At 47.9% G+C, this 24,240-nt stretch overlaps 2 protein-coding genes across 2 annotated transcripts; both read right to left on the reverse strand.

Annotated features, from left to right (window-relative positions):
- Positions 1–644: 644 nt before the first annotated feature.
- LOC132583571 (olfactory receptor 10A7-like) lies at positions 645–1,589 on the reverse strand. Its single transcript, XM_060255193.1, has one exon. It carries the CDS (start codon positions 1,587–1,589, stop codon positions 645–647), a length of 945 nt encoding a protein of 314 aa, XP_060111176.1.
- Positions 1,590–16,459: 14,870 nt separating this feature from the next.
- LOC132583572 (olfactory receptor 10A7-like) lies at positions 16,460–17,419 on the reverse strand. Its single transcript, XM_060255194.1, has one exon. It carries the CDS (start codon positions 17,384–17,386, stop codon positions 16,460–16,462), a length of 927 nt encoding a protein of 308 aa, XP_060111177.1. The 5' UTR covers positions 17,387–17,419.
- Between the last annotated feature and the right edge of the window lie 6,821 nt (positions 17,420–24,240).

Below are 24,240 nucleotides of genomic sequence, written 5' to 3' on the forward strand. Positions count from 1 at the left end.
GAATTGATCCGTGGGTATTGAGGGCTCTGGGGGGGCTATTTTTTGAGGTAGAGGCACCAAATTTTTAGTATAGCATCTAGTGCCTCTCCCCAAAATACCCCCCAAGTTTCAAAACGATTGGACCAGAGGGTCCAATTCTATGAGCCCCAAAAGATGGTGCCCCTATCCTTAATTATTTCCTATGGAAGAAAGGCATTTAAAAAGGTGAGCTGTCCCTTTAAATGTGATGGCCAGAACTCCCTTGGAGTTCAATTATGCTTGTCACATCCTTGTTCCTGGCTCCACCCCCAAGGTCTCCTGGCTCCACCCCCAAAGTCTCCTGGCTCCGCCCCCAAAGTCCCCAGATTTTTCTTTAATTGGACTTGGCAACCCTAGCAGAAGAGTAGAAAATCAAATCTGGTTCTCCAGTCCACTGCTTTTACTACACCAAACTGAAATGATGGTGCAGTAGGAAGGCCAATAAACTCAATATTTCAAAATTAATTCCCAGTCACCTGATGGTTGAAATCTAGATATAATTTGGCTTCCATTTGGAATTCATTAACTCGCGTCAACATTATATCCACCATCTTTTTTTTTAATTAAAACTAGAGAGACAACATTAAGTACCATGGTCCTCTTCCCCTTTCTTTCTCTCAACAACCCTATGAGGTACAATCAGGCTGACACGTTCCAAACAATTTTCTCAAGGAAACCTTCACTTCTGTGTTTCTCAGGTTATAGATGATGGGATTAAGCATAGGAATCAAAATGGTGTAGAACAAGGAAAGCAATTTATTCACAATTAATGTCTCTTTTGACCTGGAACTTACATAGACAATAGTTGCTGACCCATAGAAAAGGGATACCACAATAAGGTGTGAAGAACATGTAGCAAACAGTTTCTTCCAACCTTCAACTGAAGGCATCTTCAGAATTACAAAGATTATTTTGACATAAGAAGCAAAGATAGGACAAAAAGGGAGGACTAGGATTAATGCAGAGGCTGCAGCCATGTAAACTTCACTTGCAAAGGTATCTGCACAGGCCAGCTCCAGCACAGGTGGTATATCACAGAAGAAGTTGTTAATTTCACAAGTGCTACAATAGAGCAAGGTAAACAGGAGGTATATCTGTCCTATATAGACAGGCATGTTGATGATCAATGCCCCTGTAACAAGTCCTAAACAGAGTTCTTTGCACATTATGAGTTTATAATGCAGGGGGTTACATATGGCCACATATCGGTCATAGGCCATGGTGGCCAGAAGGAAACACTCAGTGCCTCTGAGAAAAAGTACAAAGTAGATCTGAGCAGTCCAGCCAACAAATGAGATTGTCTTGTTTTGTGCCACAAAACTGACCAGTATTTTTGGAAGGGTGACTGAGGTGTAGAAGATCTCCAGGAAGGCCAGGCTCTTCAAAAAGAAATACATTGGAGTATCAAGGGAAGGATTAGTCACAATAATGTAAATGATAAGTACATTTCCTGTTATGATGGTCATGTAGATCAAGAGGAACACCACAAACAGCAACACCTGCAGAATTGGAAGTTCAGAATATCCAACAAAAATGAAGTCAGATAATGCAGTATGATTCTCTTTTATCATTTTTTTTTTGCTTGCAGCTGGTTTAGAACAATGACATTGGTAATTGATATCTAATTTCTATTACCTTGGGTCATCAAAACAATTATTAACATAGTCCTATGGTGAGCTACACCCACCAAGCCTTTTAATTTCAAGGTAGAAGGGGTTTGATTCTGCTTAGACTTTCATAGTATATATTAGATCCAGTCAGCATTTTTTTCTCCATCTCACAAAACTCTTCTCTTTACTGCAGCCCACAATTACAGATAGCTTTTGACCATAGAGGTTCCATGGTCTACTTGCATAGGCACATTGAGTCATCTGGAGACTTCACTTGCCTTTTCTCCTGCAAAAATGCTGCTGGGGTCAATCTTAAATCTCTGCATGCTCACATTCAGTGTCCATGGATTCCCACATTAACCTATATCAAACTATTTATACTAATCTATCTTTAATTATGTAAATACAAAACTGACTTTCAACACTTAAGGAAATCCATAAAGTGCATATGTAATTATTTACGGCACATGGAAAATGAGTATCCAAAAATCACCAATGTACCCACCTGGAGTACATTAATATAATTTGAATGACCTTTTGACTCGTTATGACTAAAAATGACATATAAAGTATGGCACTAGAATTTTGCTAAAACAAATATAAGTTCTTTTAGATTACTTCTGCATACCAATGCATGATGTAAACATTTTGCTCTTTTTTAAAAAAAAATGCGGCGCCATGGAATGTTTAGTCCATTCTCTGAGACAGTTTTAATAAGCATATTCCATGAATCGAATAAACATTTGTATAGTGGGGCTGCAGAAAGTGGGTAGGTGCTAATAGGCTAAAAGGCCCTAGCAAGAATGTTTAAAAGGAATATATTGTCCTTGGATATTGTTTTAATATAGGGGTCAAATATGTCAGACTGGTAAGTGTATTGCCCCCCCATTCGGAATAAAGAGACATACAACAAGTTGGGATGAAGGGCCACTTTATTGAATTTATGGCAATGGGGAAAAAACCTGGGGCCAGGCTGAGCCAGGGGTCAACACCAAGACCACCTCCCCAACCTGAAACAGGGCGAGCCACAGGCCCCGGGATTGAGCCGACCCAACGGCTCAAAACCGGCCGGCCAGGCACCAGATCCAGTCCGCACGAGCTCCACCCTCCCCGTGCCGTACAGCCTGGGCTGTGGACCACTCCCTAATGACTGGATCACCAGGCTTCCCTGGAGCCAACCTTGCGCCGTACAGCATAGGTTCCCCAGGTAGGCCCTGCACCCCCAAAGGTGCGTTGCCATGTGCGCTCACCGAAATGCCCCGAATAGAACATGTCCCCAAGGGTAAACCTGCCCGTGACCGCCTATGAACAGCACCGCCAAAACCAATTGCCAACACACCTCCAGCAGTGTAAGGTAGGCGAAAACACTTCCAAACCGGCCAATCATTTGGAAGCGAAAAATTCCTACCTGGCCCCGTAATGGCGACCAGCCTGTGCCTACACTGCATAAAGGGCGGGCGGGCCGAACAAACCTAAAACTAACTGCGCCACAAGGGGATGGGCCAGCCAATATAAGGCTGCCCGCCCCCATGCAGCAGGAGTAAACCATTGTCTCCCATCCTGCAGGGGAGGCAATGGACGGCCCCCAGCCTAAGGCGACCGATGGGTCGCTCGGCTGGGAAGTGCCGAATTGCCCCCCCATTCGGAATAAAGAGACATACAACAAGTTGGGATGAAGGGCCACTTTATTGAATTTATGGCAATGGGGAAAAAACCTGGGGCCAGGCTGAGCCAGGGGTCAACACCAAGACCACCTCCCCAACCTGAAACAGGGCGAGCCACAGGCCCCGGGATTGAGCCGACCCAACGGCTCAAAACCGGCCGGCCAGGCACCAGATCCAGTCCGCACGAGCTCCACCCTCCCCGTGCCGTACAGCCTGGGCTGTGGACCACTCCCTAATGACTGGATCACCAGGCTTCCCTGGAGCCAACCTTGCGCCGTACAGCATAGGTTCCCCAGGTAGGCCCTGCACCCCCAAAGGTGCGTTGCCATGTGCGCTCACCGAAATGCCCCGAATAGAACATGTCCCCAAGGGTAAACCTGCCAAGGACAGCGCCAAGCCTCTGCTTAGGCGACTGACCCCCCACAAGACAGGACATGCTCTAACCCATGCCTAAGGTCGGCCAAAAAGACCTCATTGCCCTTCCTTGATAAGTGGACACCATCAGGCCTGTACAGTTCTGCCCGTTTGGCCCGAATGGATGGATGCGGAACATACTTTCCCAGACCCGCCTCCATGGCGATAAACAAGGCTCTGTTAGCCTTCATCCTTGCCCGCTCCAAGCCCTCGGGGTCCCAAGCCGCCCGCCACACCCGGCGCGGCAACATGGCCGACCACAGGACGAGGACGCCAGGCCACCTGCGCTTTATCAAGGTGATGTCATCACGGGCCTGAATTGACAGGGCCTTACCCTTGACTAGGCCCAGATCATTCTCACCCAAGTGAATCACCAAGATATGTGGGGGCAGGCCCCTCCTCTCCTTAAACAAAAGTGAGAGGAGTCCTGCCCACCTCATTCCACGCCGGCCCTGCCACTCAATCGTGGCCTGCTCACTCAGGCCCAACTGAGATCCTCCTGGCATCCGACGTGCCTGATGTGCCGCCCAGAAGACAATACTGTGGCCGCAAATGAGGATCCTCCTCCTTCCCTGGCCAGCCACAGCACCTAAGAAGAAACGGTAAATATAATAACATTAATAACAACATAACTAATAACGCATTGCGTGCTTACGGCACCAGGGGGCGAATGTAAGACCTGAAGGCCCGGGACCTCCAACGGCCCACCCGGCGAATAGCATCGCCTCCATATCCCATAGCCGCGGCTGTGGAAGCCGCACCTATGCGGAAGGAGTGGGTACCAAACCTAACCCCACCAAGTCCCAACTTGTTTAACGCCCGGGAAGTGACGGCCCAAAACTGGAACCGGGAAAGAGGGGAGCAGTCTTCATGGCAGAATAGCAAGCCGTTAGACTTACCACGCATGTCCAAATATAACTCCAAAGCCCGCACCGGGCATAACTCTTCCTCCGTACAAGGGCCCAGGGTGATCACACTCCCCCTCTGTTTCTGATCAGTTTTGGACCTGCGGACCCGGATGACAGCCTGTCCCCCAACCAAGCTGACGTCATCCAGCATCAGGGCCCTACCGGACTCGTCGTTACGCGAGCAGGCCACCAACTCTGAGACCCGCAATGCCCCAAAAAATGCAGTTAACGCCGCTGCATGAAAGAGTGCCTGCTCGAAACTGGACCCACAAACTACTGCCCATGTGGAATGAAGACCCCGCAAGATAGATGGGGATATTGGGACCCTGGTGTCAACCTGACGTCCCGCCTCGCGGGCCCATCCTTCCAACATTTTGGCAATGCGGAAGTCCTTAGTAAACTCTGGGAACCCCTTGGATCTGCTGGCGAAGGCCAAGCCCGCCAGTTGGCCCCTGATAGACTTAACGGACAGGCCACGTTCCTTCTGAAACACGCAATATTGTAACAACTGCTCGACTGGGGCCGGCCAACATGCCTCAAGCCCGGCACCTGCTCTGAACATGGAAAACTGCTTAGCCGCACGGTCATATGCCCTCCTTGTACTGGGTGCAACCGAGAGTTGAATGGCCCGTGTCACTTCTTCCCTCCAATTCGCCACAGCTCCGCGGGCATTGGCACGGGACAACTGTCGGCCTCCGGGGCGAGTTGGCGGAACCGCTCCATCTGTTGGCGAGACAGGGCGTCCGCCACTCCGTTATTGGACCCCGGTACATGCCGGGCGGCAAAAAGCACATTCAGTTCAAGACAGCGCAAGGTAAAACGCCTAACCAAACCCATAACGGGGGGGGACCTGGACGTAAGGTTATTGACAACATGCACAACAGCCATGTTGTCGCACCAAAAGTGCACCGTATGATTGGCCAAGTCCCTCCCCCAAATAAAAACGGCTACAACAATCGGAAAAAACTCCAAAAATGCTAAGTTGCGGATCAAATCGGAGGAGCGCCATTCAGCCGGCCACGGTTCGGCGCACCACTGGCCCCGAAAATAGACTCCAAATCCGGTGGAGCCTGCAGCATCTGAAACAATCTGCAGTTCGGCCTCTAGCAACATGGCCTCCCGCCAAAAGGATGTCCCGTTGTAATGGCGGAGGAAAGACTCCCACACCTCCAAATCCTCACGCATACGCCGAGTTACGCGCGTGACATGGTGAGGCGAGCGCAACGCGGTCATGCCGTCGCAAAATTGCCTCAAAAAGGCTCGGCCGGGAGCAACCACCTTGCATGCAAAGTTCAAATGGCCGACTAGCTGTTGCAGTTCGACCAACGAGACTTTCTTCCTCCCCTTCAAGGCAGTGACCATTTCCCGCATATTGCGCAGCTTATCCGGGGGCAGTCGCGAAGCCTGCTGGATAGTGTCCAATTCTATACCTAAGAAAGTTAACACCGTCGCGGGGCCCTCAGTTTTCTCTGGTGCCAGAGGCACGCCCAGTTCCGCCGCAAGCCGCTCAAACGACCGCAACAAGTAAGCACATTGGCCAGAACCCGCGGGGCCCACAAACAAAAAATCATCAAGATAGTGCGCCGTGTCGCGCAAGCCCGTCCTAAACTGCAGTGCCCACTCCAGGAACGAACTAAAACGCTCAAAGGCGGAACAAGATACAGAACATCCCATCGGGAGGGCCCTGTCCATATAAAAACTACCCTCAAAACAAAACCCCAACAATTCAAAGTCCTCAGGGTGCACGGGCAGCAAACGAAAAGCCGACTTGATGTCACATTTGGCGACCTCCGCGCCAAGCCCACAATGCCGCACTATACGCACTGCCCGATCAAAGGAGGTGTACCTAACCGAGCAAAGCTCGTCGGGGATGGCATCATTAACCGACTGGCCCCTTGGATATGACAAATGATGTATCAGCCGGTACTCACCCCTTGCCTTCTTAGGTACCACCCCTAACGGGGAGACCCTCAAATTAGGCACTGGTGGCTCGGCGAAGGGGCCCAAAACCCGGCCCTCTGCGCACTCCTTCCGAATCTTGTCCCGCACAACATGTTCTAACCCCTTAACAGACCTCAAATTAGAACACATGAAGGGGGTACGAGGACCTTGGTATGGAATCCGGAACCCAAATTCGAAACCTTCCAACAAATAACGCTTGTCCTCCAAACGTGGGTAATAGCGTAAAAACTCAGTGAGAACCGCTATCCTGATGGGGCTGGGCCCCTTTTCCAGGCGGCTGATTAGAGCCTCCGGGCCTCTTAAAACCCCCTCTCTGCTTGGACTTACTACATGCCGTGAAAGCATGAGGACCTCCGCACACCGGGCATTCGTGCCGGTACCTGCAAAACTTCCTAGAGCACGCCCCCTGGGAGGTAAACTCCCAACAGAGCAGCCGGGGTTGAACCGACTGCCCCGCGGGCACGCGGGTGCCGGCGGGATGACTGGATTTCTGGACGATGTGGCCGCTGTCCGATCTCTCACCTGCGTTAGGCTTAGCAGGAGCCATAAGCTGTAGCCAGAGCTGCTGGCTGATCTGATCCCAAGGAAGATTGGGATTCACAGCGGCCCTCATCCGGAAGGCCTCGTCATACTGAAGCCAGGCCCCTCCCACAAAATCACTGTAGGCGCGATAAATAATATCGCAATACTGAAACAGCGGAGCCGCACGCCAAGGCTGAGCCCTGGCAATCACTCCCGCATAAATTAAGAACCCTGGCAACCAATTGGACCAGGACCGATCAATTTTTCTCTTTCTAAGCTTCTCCTTATCCTTTTCGTCCATTTCTTCCTTCGGCTTTTTCTCCAACTCCCTAAACAGTAGACTAAAAACGTCCACATACTCGCCTTTCAATATCTTTTCTCTAGTCGCCGCCGTAAGGTGATCGCCTAGCGGTAAAGCCGAATCGCCAAAGGGAATGGCGTGGAAAGGAACTGAAGCATAGGCAAAAGAGGGGTGGGCGGGAAACCCCAACCCTCCCCACTGTTGAGCATGCCACGGAACTGCAGGTGACCAAGCAGTCTGGGAGCCCCAGGGAAGGGCGCCACCTCCTAAAGGGTTCGAAACACCCCCAGTAACATTAGGTTGGCCCCCTGCCATGGATGACGACGCAAAGGCAGATACCGTTCCTGGTTGCCCCTGCATTCCGGGCAGGAGGGATGGCCACATCACCTGAGACTGCTGGCCCGACTGGGCACCCCCTACCGGGCATTGAAAACCCAGCCCTTGTGTTGGCAGAGTTGAACCCGCCCCAGGTCCTACCACAGGGCCCCACGGGCCCCAAGGCCACACCCCATCACGAGGCTGCAATGGGCACCTACCTTCCTGCTGATGTGGAACCACCGCCACCTCCTCAGGCTCCTGCCCTTGTTCCTCTTCCGGCGTCACCTGGTCTGACGTCTCACTGCTCCCCGCACCCTGTAGGGCAGATAAACGCGCCAGAACTTCCTTTTGAAATGCAATGGTCGCCGCCCTGCCGCCGCCCGTTAAACCTGAAACGCGCCGTGAAGGGCCCGCAACACCCTTTTCACCCTCCAATGCAGCCAAGCTTTCAAGAATAGCCAGGCGCGTGCTGGCGTCATCCCAATCATCGCTAGGGGGCTCGGCAGGGACTGGCCGTTTTGCAGGCTTTTTTGCCGGCTGTTTCCCCTTCGAGGGGCCCTGGCCCTTCTTTGGCCCCATCTCTCAATTAATTGATGCCCTGCCCCCGCCCAACTGTAGCTGGACGTGGAGCTTTGAAAACCCCCTCGGATACCGCCGTCTGCACCCACCCCCTGTTCAGCACAGCAGACCAATACAAAGCCCCAGCAACAGTCTTATCTATTCAGTCTGGCAGCAGCTCTCCAGAGGCTTGAGCTGGTGCCTTTCACTCCTTAACCCTCAGAGTTGGAGGTCCCGAGGACTAACCTGGGACCCTCTGCCCCCAAGCAGACACTCCACCCCTGAAACACCGTCTCTCCCTACCAATTGAGGGATGAGTATGATGCCCCCAGCCCCTTCAATAACCTGCACCAATAGCGCCCGCTACCAGGTGGGAGGGGGGAGGGGGGGGCAGGCTGGAGTGCCGATCGATAATAGGCCTAAGAAACTAAGAGGGTGGGGGGGCGTTAGGGCTGCTAAAGAAATCCCCTATGCCACCGCCAAGCCGCTACTCCCTGAGGAAATCCACGCCGCCGCTCCGTCCGCCGCCCGAAGCTCCGACGGGCCTCAGCTGGCTCTTCCTCGTTGTCCGACTCCCCGCGCCGATCAGGGGCCGCGCCCACAAAACAGCCGCAGGCACCGGGGAAAAGCGCGACGCGCCGCTCCGATGCCTTTCGCTGCCCGAGTCCCGACCAGCTCTGGCTGTCAATCAACGCGACGACGCCGCAGGCCCCCGCCGCCGATCAGGAAGCGCTCTTCGCAACCGTCAGCGAGCCGGGCCCTAACGAAGACACTCAGCCACGCACAATCGTGGCTGCACCGAACAAACCTAAAACTAACTGCGCCACAAGGGGATGGGCCAGCCAATATAAGGCTGCCCGCCCCCATGCAGCAGGAGTAAACCATTGTCTCCCATCCTGCAGGGGAGGCAATGGACGGCCCCCAGCCTAAGGCGACCGATGGGTCGCTCGGCTGGGAAGTGCCGAATTATATGTAATAGCAATATGTGCCTTCCTGACTATACTATCTATATCCTAAGCATGGTCAATGAGAACTCATTGGAAAGACTTCTTGAGAACTATTCCATGTTTATCAAGTTATCCAGGTATGGATTTGTGAGAGGTTTTCATGTCAAATATTATTATTTTGACCATACATGCAATCCCTATTCTCACCAGGTACATTCAGAAGGATAACCGTAATAATGAAGTAATCAGAAATATTTTCTATGGATATAGTGCCTTATGCTGTGATGACAAGAATTTTCACTGACTGGATAAATGTCCCACTTTATGGAGACCTCATCTCAATGCAAGAGATGAACAGAGGTGGTTTGCTATTGCCTGCCTCTGCCTCTAGACTTCTACTATGGTCACCTACTCAAATAGTAATCAGGACCAACTCTACTTAGCTTCCAAGATCTAATTAGATTTATTTATTGGATTTATATCCCACCTTTCCAACCGTAGTGGACTTAGGCAGCTCACAGGCCCAATTGCAATTTAAAACATAAGAACGGGAAAACAAAAAAAGGTAAAGGTGCAAACACCAGTCATTTCCAACTCTGGGCTGACACTGCTTTCACAACATTTTCATGTCAGACTTTTTAACAGGGTGGTCTGTCATTGCCTTCTCCAATCATTTACACTTTACCCTCAGCAAGCTGGGTATTCATTTTACCAATCTTAGAAGGATGGAAGCATGAGCCAGGTACCTGAACCCAGCTACTGCTGGGATCAAACTCAAGTCTTGAGCAGAGTTTGGACTGCAGTACTACAGCGTTACCACTCTGTGCCATGGGGCTCTTCACGTAGTGGCTGCTATATAACAAATATACCACATGATTAGCATATTAGGGTAACTAGGCACATTTTGTGATCTTCTTCTTCACCATAGTTGCTTTCCTGGGAGGAGCCAGCATCCTTTGACTCGAAATGCTTGGGAATGGAGTGTGAATATATGAAGATCTGCACAACCCCAGTCTGAATATCTGGCAAGGCTATGAGTGAAAAGGCTGGTTCCAGCCTGCGTCCCTGTGAATAGCTTAGAAATTTGGGGTTCAGCCTTTGTCTCCACTTATAATCACCAAAGAAGAGCACTGGTTTTGCTTCCATATCACTTAAATGATTGCAGTGGAAATTGACATGTTTTTAACTGCTGTTTGGTCATATCCCGGTCTCAGCAGGAGTTTGTTGGGTCAAAGTGAAGAAGGAAAAAAATGTAGTTGTTTGTATTGTTTATTTTGTATACTTGGAATTGTTGTATTTCAATCCTTTGAATATTACATTTATAATTTTGTAAAATTGTTGTTTACCAGTAATTCACAGTCATGAGCCTTTGGGTACCTTTGTCTGTGTTTATTCCATGGCTTCTTCTTGCAGTTTTTGGTTTACCCTAATAACTGTGGCACTAAAGCAACACTTTCATTAATAAACAAACCTCAAGTGAATAATAGTGCCATCCTTAGCAGAGTTACAGTAAATTTTCTAAGCTCATCACATTCAATCAATTTAGAAGGCCAAAACTCTGCTTAGAGTAGCATTGTATTGAAAGTGTGTTTGTGTTCATTGTGGACTGAATGAAAACACCCCTCGCCTGCCCATCTCCTCCCCTCCCCCTCTTCTGGGGGCTATCCAGGAGTACAGTTAGTGCAAGGTGCACCCCCCCCCCCCATTATCACATTTTCAGGTGCACTCCTGTCTTGGGAATGGGGGGCCTGGAAATCATCTGGTGGGGGTGTGTTTTTCGGGGACAGGTTAAGTAGAGGTGGCATGGTGCCCAAGGAGGGTCAGGGCACGTCCAAGGGGAAGCAGTCTGCAAAAAAGAGAACCCAGCAGCCCACTTCCCCCAGGGACCTGGGCGAGGAGACCCACCTTAGGCAGGCCATTATTGGGCAACTGGACATGCTGGAGCAGCAGAGGGGCATGGCAGGGGCTCCTACATGGGAGGGGCATTGCTGGGCGTCCGGGTGGTCTTCCAAATTGACTTTTGAAAAAGAGGTCCTGGGTCGCCTTTCTGCTTTGCAGGGTACAACGGTTGGTGTGGACGTGCAGCAGGAGCCTGACCAGGAAGACAAGGCTGATATGGAGGTGGTAGGCAGAAGGGAGTGCGGCACTCATGGAACGGAAGGGGAAGTAGTGCATCCAGCTCCGGCTGTGGCAGTGGTGGTTTGCCCTTCGAGGGTAACGGGTAAGTCCCCAGCACAACCTCAGTTGCCAAGCTGGCCATGGGGCCCGGTCCAGCCTAGTGCCCTGCAGGGCTTGGCAGGTCCGGTAGTGGTATCGTCAGGACAGTTGGGGCCTTTAGGGCAACAGGTGCAGGCTGGATCCTCCTGGGCATGGGGCCTGCCTTGTGCAGTGCCTCAATACCAGGGTTTTGTTGGGCCTGTTTCACAACCCTCTGGGCAAGGGATGGCCACAACTTCGTCACAAGGCTCCGCCGCTTCTGCAGGGACAACGTGTCAGCGTAGGGTTCATGGACGCTCCAACAACGGACAGACTCTTTCCATTTGAAAATAAGTTTCATTTATTGGATACATACATGTTACTGCTACGAGAGTTCTTTGAAAGTGATAAGGTACACACATACTAGCTGGCCTTTATGGCCCAGGATCAAAGCTAGGGGGTTTAAATCATTCTCACAATACCGTTGCATTCTACTTCTAAGAGGTGCGAGGTTCACACACTGATATCTTGCATAGCTAGCCGCATCCGTTCTCTCTCCCCCACAGGCGGCCTTGCAGCGAGGATAATACAACAGCTGAGAGCTGGCCACATAGTTTGCACTTCAAACACCTTTACAGCTCTTGGCGCCAAGCTCCTCTTCCCCCCCCCCCCCACTCCTCCTGCTCTCACATCTAAATTATAGTTACAGTTCACAGGGTTAGTAAGCAATACAACAGTTTAGGCATTCTGGTTAATATCAATTTGAACACAAGCTGACACAACGGGGGTACTGCCGTGGGGGGGACAGCACCAGTTGTCTCAGCAAGGTGGGTGGCTGGGTTATCAGTTGAGTACCTGGCATTGTCCACCCAATCCGTATGGGTCCATCCCCTTCCATGTCCTGCCATACGGCGACACTGCTCTGCCACTGGGGGATCATTTGATGGTTTGCAACTCAGGATAAGATCTTGAGGGGCAAATATGTGGATGTGTTCAGTCTTCTCTTTAGAGAGCTCGAAAAGAAAGACAAGGAGGAGCTCGACGATAAGGAGAAAGAGAAGCTGAAACTTAAGGTGGACAGGACCTGGTCCAACTGGTTGCTGGGTTTCCTGATTTATGCGGACGTCATAGCAGAGGCGCAGCCTTTATGGTCTGCGGCATTGTTTTAGTATTGTGACATAGTGCACCGTGCGTATACGGATTTCGTTGGTGCAGCGTGGTTACAATACAATGAAGTCTTTAGGATGAGGGCTGCAGTCAATCCGGGGCTCCCTTGGGATCAAATCAAACAGCAGCTTTGGCTCCAGTTGATGTCCCCTGTGAAGCCCAATACAGGGAACAGGGCCAATAGCGGGCACCTAGTACATAGACAACAGAACAGCACAGGGGCCTGCAGTGTGGCGGGCCAGTAGGTTCAACCCCAGCTTCTCTGTGTGGAATTTACGTCCAAGGGCGTGTGTTCCAGGAAGGCCTGCAAATTCAAACATGAGTGCCCGCTGTACGGGGGGCATCATGCCTTTTCAGTCTGCAGTAGATCAAAAGCGAAGGCTGGCACCAAGCACCCTGGAGGGGGGGGGTAGCTAACAGCCACCTGGAAAAGGAACCCAGTCCCATTGGTCTGAGGGTACTTAAAAGGCTGTTGGCTAGTTACCCCTTGGTGGCTGATAAGGATTATCTGATGGATGGTTTTACTCATGGATTTAGGATTCTGTACCAGGGACCTAGGGTCCCTGGTTCGGCCCCTAATCTGCACTCAGTGATAGGAATGGAACACATAGTCAAGGCCAAAATAGCGAAGGAATGTTTGGAAGGGAGAGTCATTGGCCCATTTGAGACCCCGCCAATACCCACATTACGGGTATCCCCCTTAGGAGTGGTGCCTAAGAAAGCGCCGGGGGAATACCACCTGATACATCATTTGTCTTACCCCAGGGGTGGATCAGTGAATGATGCCATTCTGGAAGTTCTTTGTTCCATCAGGTACACCTCCTTTGATAAAGCGATCAAAGTGGTTTGGGGTTGCGGTGTGGGGGCCAAAATGGCAAAATGCGACATTAAGTCTGCATTTCATCTTCTGCCAGTACACCCAAAGGACTTTGATTTGCTGGGTTTTGCATTTGAGGGGAAGTACTACATGGATAGGGCCCTACCCATGGGCTGTTCAGTGTCCTGTGCTGCTTTTGAAAGGTTTAGTTCCTTTATGGAATGGGCATTGCGGGCAAGGTTGGGGTTGAACGACACCGTTCATTACCTGGATGACTACCTTTTCGTGGGTCTCGCCGGGTCTGGAAAATGTGCCAGATTATTGCATTCATTCGAGGACCTTGCCTGGGAACTTGGGGTGCCATTGGCACATGAGAAGACAGAGGGCCCCAGTTCAGTCATTACCTTTTTAGGCATTGAGTTGGACACCACGCAGCAAACCTCAGGGCTGCCGGCTGACAAAGTGGTGGGCCTTAGTGTCAGGTTGGCTTCTCTTAAACAGCAGTGCAAGGTGACGCTGTTGGAGCTTCAGCAGCTGGTGAGGCATCTCAACTTTGCGTGCAAAGTTGTAGCCCCGGGTAGGGCATTTTTGCGACACCTATGTGACGCAATGAGGTCTCTGAGGCTCCCTCACCGCAGAGTGCGAATGATCGCCGGTATGCGAATGGACTTGGAAGTATGGGAGGAATTTTTGAGTTCCTTCAACAGAATTTCATTTTGGCGTGATGACTTGAGGTTAGAAGCGGAGCTCCAAATATCCTCAGATGCAGACAGGGCCACCGGTTTTGGAGTATATTTCAGGGGGCATTGGTGCGCGGAGCAATGGCCCGTGGCGTGGTTGAGCAGTGGGTTATGTCAGGACTTAACCTTTTTGGAGTTTTTTCCCATCGTGGTAGCTGTATGGCTTTGGGGAGATCAGTTGGCCAACCATACAGTGCATTTCTGGTGTGACAACATGGCTGTCGTACATGTTATCAATTCCTTGTCATCAAAATCAGTTGTGGTAATGAATTTGGTGCGATCTTTTATATTGCGTTGCCTCTTGCCTGGCATGTTCCGGGAGTTTGTAATTGGGTGGCGAACGCTTTATATTGCCAACAGGTGGAATGTTTTCGCCTGCTTGCTCCGGAAGCAGACCAGCAACCTGCACGAATGCCACCGGAGCTTTGGCAGATTGGGAGGCGGAAGCCGGTAGGGCAATTCAACTAGCTCTAGCACCTAGTACCCAAAAAGCCTATGCGAGGGCAGAATTACAGTTCCGGGCTTTCAGGAGGGCTGCGGAGCTTCCGGACAGCTGGCCGGAACCGGTGGCTCACATTATTTAATTTTGTGTCTACCAGAAGGAGAAGGGGCTAGGGCTGAAATCCATCAAGGGGCAATCGGCTGCGCTGGCTTTTGTTAGTAAAGCACAGGGCTTTCCTGAGAGCACCTGCGATTTTAGGGTTAGGAAGATGCTGGAGGGCTGATCAAGAGAGAGGGGGCCCAAGGCAGACACACGGCAGCCAATATCTCCTTCAGTGCTGCAGGGGCTTCACAGGGTTTGGCCGGAGGTGTGTTCCTCTTCGTTTGAGGCCTCTCTTTTCCACGCGGCTTCCTTGGTTGCCTTTTTTGGGGCACTATGGATCAGTGAGCTGGTGGTGCAGTCGAAGGCAGATCATTCGGGCCGGGCTCTGTGCGCTGGTGATGTAAAATTTGTAGGGGGGCAGGTTAAGCTGACAGTACGGTGGTCGAAAACCGACCAGCATCAGAAAGGGACGGTCATTGTGATCGGCCAATGTGCTGCAGCTGAGCTATGCCCAGTCAAAGCTTTGGAGCGATATATTGTGCTCAGGGGTGAGGGCCCTTTGTTTCGGCATCTGGAGGGCCCTCCCCTCACAAAGTATCGATTTTGGGCAGTGACCGGGAGAGTCCTGGCTGAGCTGGGTTTCGGGGGTGTCAAATTTGGGACCCATTCATTCCAAATTGAGGCTGCATCTATGGCGGCAGCGATGGGTTACACCCCCCACTATACAGCAGATGGATCGGTGGTGATCTCCATGTCTGTTAGCCGCCCTGAGCCCGCCTCGGCGGGGGAGGGCGGGATATAAAAATAAAGTTATTATTATTATCATTATTATTATTATTATTATTATTATTAATAAAGTGGCCCGTTTTTTTCATCCAACACTGTGTCAGCCTCTTCATTCTGATTGGGGGGGGCAAGTCGGCCCCCTCCCAGCCAAACGGCATCACCGCTTTCAGGCTGGGGGCTGGGTTTGCCCTCCCAGAAGGAGGGAAGGCTGGCGTCGGCTCCCCAACAGCACGGGAAGCTGAGGGGGCGTGGTGTCAGGGCTATAAAGCCCCTCCCCCACCCCGAACAACACAGTTCTTTCTGGCTCTTGGCCTGCCTGCCCACCCTATGCAGTACAGGTTTTACTGGTCGCCTTATTAGGGGCCAGGTAGGATTTTTTTCATTTTCACTGGATTGGCATAAGTGAATTTGTTTTTCACCTACCTTGTACTGCTGGTTAGAGTAGAGTTTGGGGAGGAGTTGTTAGTTGGTCGCTTGGCAGGATGAGGTATTGGCTACAGTATTTTAGGGGAGCACCTATGGCTCTGCACCAGTTGGTGCTGGTGGTCTGTACGAACTGCAGATGGGCTTTACGGCTCAATGCGGGGAGTGCAGATCACGACAAAGCCTCACTGGGGTGGATCCTTCCAGTAAGTTGGATGCCGGCCTAAGTGGAGGTGGAGTTTGGGCCTGGCTGGTCAGCACCAGCCAGATGATATTGGGCCTGTGCTGGAGGCAGGGTGACTGGTCCTCCCAGGACAAGGCGGGGTCCTGGGTTTGACCCCAGGGCTTGTCCTGTTAGGCCTAGACCTCTTGCTATTCCTGCTAGTTCAAGTTATGTTTAATAAAGCAACCCGTATTTTTCATCCAACACTGTGTCAGCCTCTTCATTCTGACTTGGGGGGCAATATCCACTATCTTTTTTTCTATTAAAACCAGAGACAACATTAAGTACCATGGTCCTCTTCACCTTTCTTTTTCTCAACAACCCTATGAGATACAATCAGGCTAACACTTTCTAAACAATTTTCTCAAGGAAACCTTCACTTCTTCATTTCTCAGACTATAGATGATGGGGTTAAGCATAGGAATCAAAATGGTGTAGAACAAGGAAAGCAATTTGTTCACAATCAATGTCTCTTTTGACCTGGGACTTACATAGACAATAGTTCCTGACCCATAGAAAAGAGATACCACAATAATATGTGAAGAGCATGTGGCAAACACTTTCTTCCGACTTTCAACTGAAGACATCTTCAGAATTACAGATATTATTTTGACATAAGAAGCAAAGATAAGACAAAAAGGGAGGACTATGATTAGTGCAGAGGCTACAACCCTGTAAACTTCATTTGCAATGGTATCTGCACAGGCCAGCTCCAGCACAGGTAGGACATCACAGAAGAAGTTGTTAATTTCACGAGTGCCACAATAGGGCAAGGTAAACAGTAGGTATATCTGCCCCATATGGATAGGCATGGGGATAATAAACGACCCAGTAACAAGTACTAAACAGAGTTCTTTACATATTATGAGTTTATAATGCAAGGGGTTACATATGGCTACATATCGGTCATAGGCCATAGCAGCCAGAAGGAAACACTCAATGCTTCCGAGAAAAAGTATGAAGTAGATCTGGGCAGCGCAGCCAACAAATGAGATGGTCTTATTTTGTGCCACAAAATTGACCAGCATTTTTGGAAGAGTGACTGAAGTGTAGAGGATCTCTAGGAAGGCCAGGTTCTTCAAAAAGAAATACATTGGGGTATCAAGGATAGGATCAGTCATAATAATGTAAATGATAAGTCCATTTCCTGTTATGATACTCATGTAGATCAAGAGGAACACCGCAAACAGCAACTCTTCTAGAACTGGGAGTTCAGAGTATCCAACAAATATGAAGTCAGATAATGCAGTGTGATTCTCTTGTATCATTTTTAGTTGCAGCTGGTGTAGAACAATGACAGAAAACAAACATTGGTGATTAATATTTAATTTATAGTCCTATGGTGAGCTGCATGCCTTTAAGTCCTTTAATTTCAAGGAACGTGGAAATTGTGATTCTGCTAAGACTTTCATAGCAAGGATTAGATCCAGGCAGCATTTTTTCTCCATCTCATCCAACCCTTCTCTTTGCTACAGCCCACACTTATAGATGGTTTTTGACCATAGAGGTCCCATGGTGCCCAGCATAGAATCTTTGAGTCATCAGTGCAGACCTCACTTCCCTTTTTCACCAGCAAAAATACTGTTTAGGTCAAATCTTTAAGTGTTTACATGGTCACTTTAGTGTCCATGGATTCCCACATCAACCTATATCAAACTATTTCTGTTATCCTATCTTTAATTATGTAAATACAACAATGACTTTCAACACAAGGAAACATATAAAATGCATATGTAATTATTCATGGCACAAGGAAAATGAGAATCCAAAAATCGTTGGAGGACATTATTATAATTTGGATGACCTTTTGACTTGTTATGACTAAAAATGTCATATGGAGTATGGCACAAGAATTTTGCTAAGAAAAATAGAATGCCTTTTAGATTAATTCTATATAGCAACCTGTGCTGTAAACATTTTGCTCTTTTTTTAAAAAAAAATATGCCACCATAGAATGTTTAGTTCATTCTCTGAGACACAGTTTTAATAAGCATATTCCACGAATAGCATAACAGTTCAGATTATCATTTGTATAGCAGCGGAGCCAGTTAGAGTTGGGCTTCAGAAAATGGGCAGGTGCTAACAGGCTTTCCATGTGGCTGAATTACCACTTCCATCAGGAAACAGACCATGATAGCAAGAGATAGCCTTTCTGAAAAAGCAATGGAGACAGTCGTAGGCAGAACTACACCCTTCTAATCCCATGGGCTTCAATGGAAGAAGAGGAAGAACTGGTTGTTATACTTCACTTTTCTCTACCTTAAGGAATCTGAAAGTGGCTTACAGTCCCATTCCCTTCCTCTCCCACAACAGGCTCCTCCGTTCAAGCTGTGGAGTTTTGCGATCAAATACCCTACTTTGTGAGCTACTGCTTACATTAGTTTGCTCTGGGGCCATTGTTCCTGAGCCAACTCACACTAACTCATCTTAGAGGGAACAGTACATAGGTGGGGCTGAGACTGGTCCAAGGTTCCCCATCAGGTTTCATGTAGGGTGTTTTCTCACTGACCTTAATCGGCAGCGACGTCCCTCTTCACCGCGCAGGATCTGCACGGATTTTGCACCAATTGCTGCAGAGCACCCGGAAGAGCCGCAAAGTCCCGCGGCTTTTGCGGCACAAATGGAAACCGCCAAAAACCAGTTTCCATTTGCGCCGCAAAAGCCGCAGGACTTTGCGGCTCTTCTGGGTGCTCCGCAGCAATTGGTGTGAAATCCACACAGATCCTGCGCGGTGAAGAGGGACGTCGCTGCTGATTAAGGTCAGTGAGAAAATGCCCATAGAGTGGGAAATCAAACCCAGTTCTTCAGGTAGAATCTGCTGCTCTTAACCTCTACACTTAGCTTGCTGAATGCACTGATTAATACTTTCCTGGGAAGTTACACAGCTATACTTAGGTAAGGGAAAAGAAACAGTTTGTTTTCTCACAAGCAGGGGAAAAAAAACAGCATGACTACTTCTGAGTAGGGAAAGGGAATTAGAAGGCAGCTGGATAAAAGCTCTTGATAAAAGGAAAAGGGTGGACCTGATTTGGATGGACCAGCCTAGCCTAACTTTGTCATATACTGATAGTTAGGAAAGGCAGCCCTGAGTTGTTCTTGGGTTAAAGACTACCAAGGAAGTCCAGGGTTGCTACACAGAGACAAGCAAGCAATGGCAAACCACCTCTGTTCATCTTGCTTTGAACACCCTCTGAGGTTGCCATAAATTGACTGTGACCTCATGGCACTTTCCACCACCAGGAAGAGGGGAAGAGAAAGAAGACTCTTGCAGGTGTTGTTGGAACACAAATAAGCTTCAGGGATAAGGCAAGGGGGTGCTTATCAAAGGGGTGCTTGTTTGAACACCAATGAACTAAAAGGATAAGGCAAGGGGTGTTTTTCGACCTAGATTCCTTGAACTTAATAGAAGCCAATAACCCTGCAACTTCAATTCCTCTCTATGATCCAAGTATCTCTTTCATGCAAGCTCTTAATGCAAATTTGTGTGATTTATATCAGTCAATAAGGACTAAGTAGAAGGGCTGTAGTTTGAAACAGTTTAAGGAGGGAAAGCTATTCAGAAAACTAGACTGTTTCCCAGAAAGTATTGATAATGCTAAATCAACAATCATGTTAATTTCAGTCACTTAAATGGTAATAATCTAGAAACGTCAGACATTTCAAATCAATTATTTACATGTTGAACCTAGTACACATTTTCCTGGTAGTTAAGAGTGTCAGGCAAGGACCTGAATTTGAATCCCTGCTCCATTTGGAAGCTCACTGAATACAAGTGGACCTGTTATACTTTCTCTCTCAGCCTAAATTTTACAAGGTTAGTGTCAGGATTAAAATAATTATGTCTGTCATTCTCAACTGTATAGGTAGATTTTTTAAAAAAATATATAGATTTGTGAAAAATACTCTTCAATTAAACAAACTAGAATTTGGAATAAAGTAAATTACTTTATTCCACACATCCTTCCCTGCAAGTATGCCTTTTGAACACAGTAATATTTTTTTTTTAAAGTGGTTCGATCATTAGTGAAAGGGACTGAATGGATTCTCCATATACAAACTAGGAAGATTTTTAAATAGTAGTGTTGGGAGGTGATAGAGGAGAGCTCTGCAGAGGTCCTTGCAGTTCTGCTTGCAGTCCTTCTGGAAGAATTTGTTTGGCCATTGTGTGGGAAAAGATGCTTAACCAAATGGACCATTATATAAACTGTTCACATTCTTATGTAAGCACAACTAAACCACTTACTATACAAACATAGGAAGTAAAGAAAAGATGCTTTGGTGGAATGAAAAAAAACACCAAACTGCAGTGCAGAAAACTATAAGAGGATCCTTGCTGGATCAAAACAGTGGTCCATCTGGTCTGCTATCCTACTTTGCATAGTAGCCAAACAACTTCCCTGGAGGGCCAACAAACAAGGCCTTCTTCTTCTGATGCTGCTTCATAGCACTGTTAATCAGAGGTTTATTGTCACTGAAGGTAGAAGAAACTTTTAGTCACTGAGGCTTGCAGCCATGGATGGACCACTCCCCCATGACCCTCTCTGATGTTCTTTTAAAGGCATCTGTCCTTGTGGCCATCACTCGCAATGAACTCCAAATTTTAATTACTCAGTGAGTAAAGTATTTTCCTTTGTCCATTCTAAGTCCTTTGCCCATCAACTTTACTGAATGCACCCAAGGTCTAGTATTATGGAGAAAAGGTTCTTTCTTTCTACTCTTTTGCATTTTGTACAATGATAAAAGTAAGCAGTGCAGCAGAACAAGAATTGCTGTGCCTTACCTGTGTTGAGAGTAAACAGAAACAGAAATTTCAGCCTCTTAGTCCACATCCACATTAGGATACATTCTTTGGATTCTTTATTGTTGTTTTGTTCCCTATAAACACTTGCTCCCACCCATGCAAATATCTCCACAGTTTGAATAGGACTGACAGTTTCCTTACTCCAAGTAGGGTTGTTCTTTTTCAAAAATGAGTTAATTGACAATGGTGCTATATCAACATAACAATACTTCTGGCTGTATGTTTCTTGGGGATATATTCTCAGTTGTATAGTCATTCATTATAACATTTTTTTCCCTAATTAAAAGTAGTCTCTGTCTTTTTAAAGAACTTTAAAGTACTGTGTTCAGTGGTCAGGTCTGGATACAGCTGTATTGTGTTCAGTGGTCAGGTCTGGATACAGCTGTATTGTGTTCAGTGGTCCAGTCTGGATATTGTGGCATGGTTAACCCTGGAGGATGTATGTGTGGTGTAGTGGTTGCTAGCTTAGGCTATGGAAAAATCAGCTTCAAATTTCCACTCTGCCAGGAAACTTCCTGTTTTACCTGTACTATTGTGAGGATAGAATAGGAAAGGGAGAAACATGTCTGGCACATTGAGCTTCTTGAAGGAGTAAGATAAAGACAAATTAGCTAGGTCTGCCTGTAAGCCAAAATGCCCTCAAAACGAGGTTGGGGAATTGACAGGTGGAAACCTGGCTTTAAAAGGATCTAGAATCTATGTATACAGGATACACGTCCAGAAATTATTGCTTAAATTTACCAGGGACACTAATTAAGTAAAACAATGCAGAGATAACACAAGGATGGACAAACAGGGTGATAATTACCGATCGTAGTCTTCAAGGAAGGCTCCAATGGTGACGAACAAGGACTAGGAGGAAGGGACCCTCAACTGATCAGGAATCGGGGATGTATCTAGACAGTGGAACTGGGATACTACTAGATGCACACCTGTGTGGAGCTGGACCACAGGTTATAAGGTCTACCTTGAGCCCTCAGGGGATGGGAGGTACGGGGCGGATGACAGGTGGTCAGCTGGTACATGACCTCAGAAAAGGGGAGGCTCTACAATGACCATAAGGGCTGGACTTATGCAGTAACCAATAGCCAGTTTATTGGTGGCACCTGATTGGACACCATACCTGGCCAATGAGAGGACTTGGCCTGAGTTACCTGATTGGACCTCCAGGTAACAATGGGCCAAGGGGGAGGCTCCAGGATGACCATTAAGGGAAAAGAATGGGAAAAATTATTTGGGTGGGAAGTGCTTAAGACTAACAAACTTATCTAAAAAGGTGACAATAGATGGCCAAATTGCTACCTAGGGTAACGCCCAGTCTAGACAAAGACACTTGGCTCTAGGTGAAGATGTTCTTCCTCCTCTTCATTCTTCTACTGGCACCAGTCTTTGTCTTGGGTTCCGTTGGACAAAGGCTTAGGTGGTCTGGTAGGATCCACACCTAAGATAAGCTTGATGGCTTTATGCATAGGTGACATCTGTTGAGTACGTGAGCCTCTCGCTTCGCTGTAATGGAGTCTGGCACTGCAGGAAGATAGCTGCTGGTGGTGTTAGCCTCCCAAGATGGATTCTCTGATCAAGGCTGAAAACCACTTGCCTGGACAGTTCCTGGCAGCGCAACTTCTTCCGCTTCAGCCGCCGAGATGGGGCTCACACGGAGCGACTGGAAATGATCTGTTCTCCTGGTTAGCACTCCTCCAGAGACACAGAATGCTGCTGTAACGTTGTGGCTATTAGTACTCATAAGTCCCTTCCAGTTCGGTAGACAAAACCCACATTCTCCTGGCAGATGTGTGTGAGTTTAGTCTCTAGGCATCCTGGCAACCAAGCGGGTGACTACAATGTTCTACAATGTTCTGGACTACAATGTTCTGGAATTTTCCTCACATGCCTGTGTTTGTTTATACACATTAGATCTTTGAGAAACACATGTCTTTTTTGGGGGGGGGGGGGTGCAGGTGAGACATAAAAGAAACTACCAGTTTTTTTCCCCATACTTGTATGTCTCTTGCTGACAAAAATTATAAAATGACAAATGTGAATCTGTTATCATAGATTAAACAAAACGTAGAGACATCAGTCAATTCTCTTCATTTGTATTATGTGGACCAATTTGGGACTTGATTCCTCCCATTTTTTTAAAAAAATATAATATGTATTAACAATAATTTTCAGCCTTATCCAAAGTCATTGCAAAGCTTTTAAAGTCTCACTAAAGGAAGGCCATTCCACACCTTTTCAGAAACTCCATTATGGGTTTTTTCACAGCAAATGCATTCTATGTAATTGTGGTCAAGTGGACCTCATGAAATGAAGTCATATTTAACCAAGATTTTGAGCTAATTTAAGGTACTAAGGAACTCTATTCAGAGAGCAAATCCTTCAAATGTTTATTATTTTAAGGGGAAAATACAAAAAGTCAGCCTGAAGAATAGTGCCTGAGATGCAAGCAATCTCATCTCTTGCTCATGAGAAGTTTGAGGGCTTCTTTCACCTCCTTATTTCTCAGACTGTTGATTATAGGATTTAACATTGGGGTCACCACCATATAGAGAAGGGAGAGAAACTTATTACTTTGACTTCCTGATTCTGAAGCTGTTGTGTTCCCTAAATATGTTGCACTACTTGTCCCATAGAACAAGGAGACCACCATGAGATGGGATGAGCAGATAGAGAAGGCTTTGTGCCTACTCTCTGCTGAAGGCATGGAAAGGATTGTGGAGATTATGTGAATATATGAGACTACAATCAACATGAAAGGGATCATCACAACAAAGGCAGACACCACCAACAGTTCATTCTCATTCACAGATGTATCCCCACAAGCCAATTTGATTAATGGCACAATGTCACAGAAAAAGTGATCAATAATGTTGGATTGGCGGAAATGTAACCTGACCATCAGCATGGTTTGCATGAGAGCTATAATACTCCCACCAAGCCGTGAGCAAGCTACAAGCCCAACACATACCCTCTTGCTCATCATGAGGAAATAATGCAAAGGGTGGCATATAGCTACATAACGGTTGTATGCCATGACTGTCAAAAGGAAGCACTCAGCAGCTCCTGAAAGAGCAAAAAAATACATTTGTAAAAGACATCCTGCATAGGAGTTGATCCTGGTGCCCATCACAACATTGATCAGCATCTTGGGAATGGTGATAGAAGTGTAGCAAATCTCCAGAAAGGACAGATTTTCAAGAAAAAAATACATAGGTGTATGTAGAGTGGGGCAGGCACCTATAATAACAAAGATGAGGCTATTTCCCACTAGGGCTACCATATAACCCACTAATATTACAGCAAAGACTGCAGTTCATG

The sequence above is a fragment of the Heteronotia binoei genome, chromosome 15, assembly GCF_032191835.1.
Source record: "Heteronotia binoei isolate CCM8104 ecotype False Entrance Well chromosome 15, APGP_CSIRO_Hbin_v1, whole genome shotgun sequence".
Taxonomy (NCBI): Eukaryota; Metazoa; Chordata; class Lepidosauria; order Squamata; family Gekkonidae; genus Heteronotia; species Heteronotia binoei.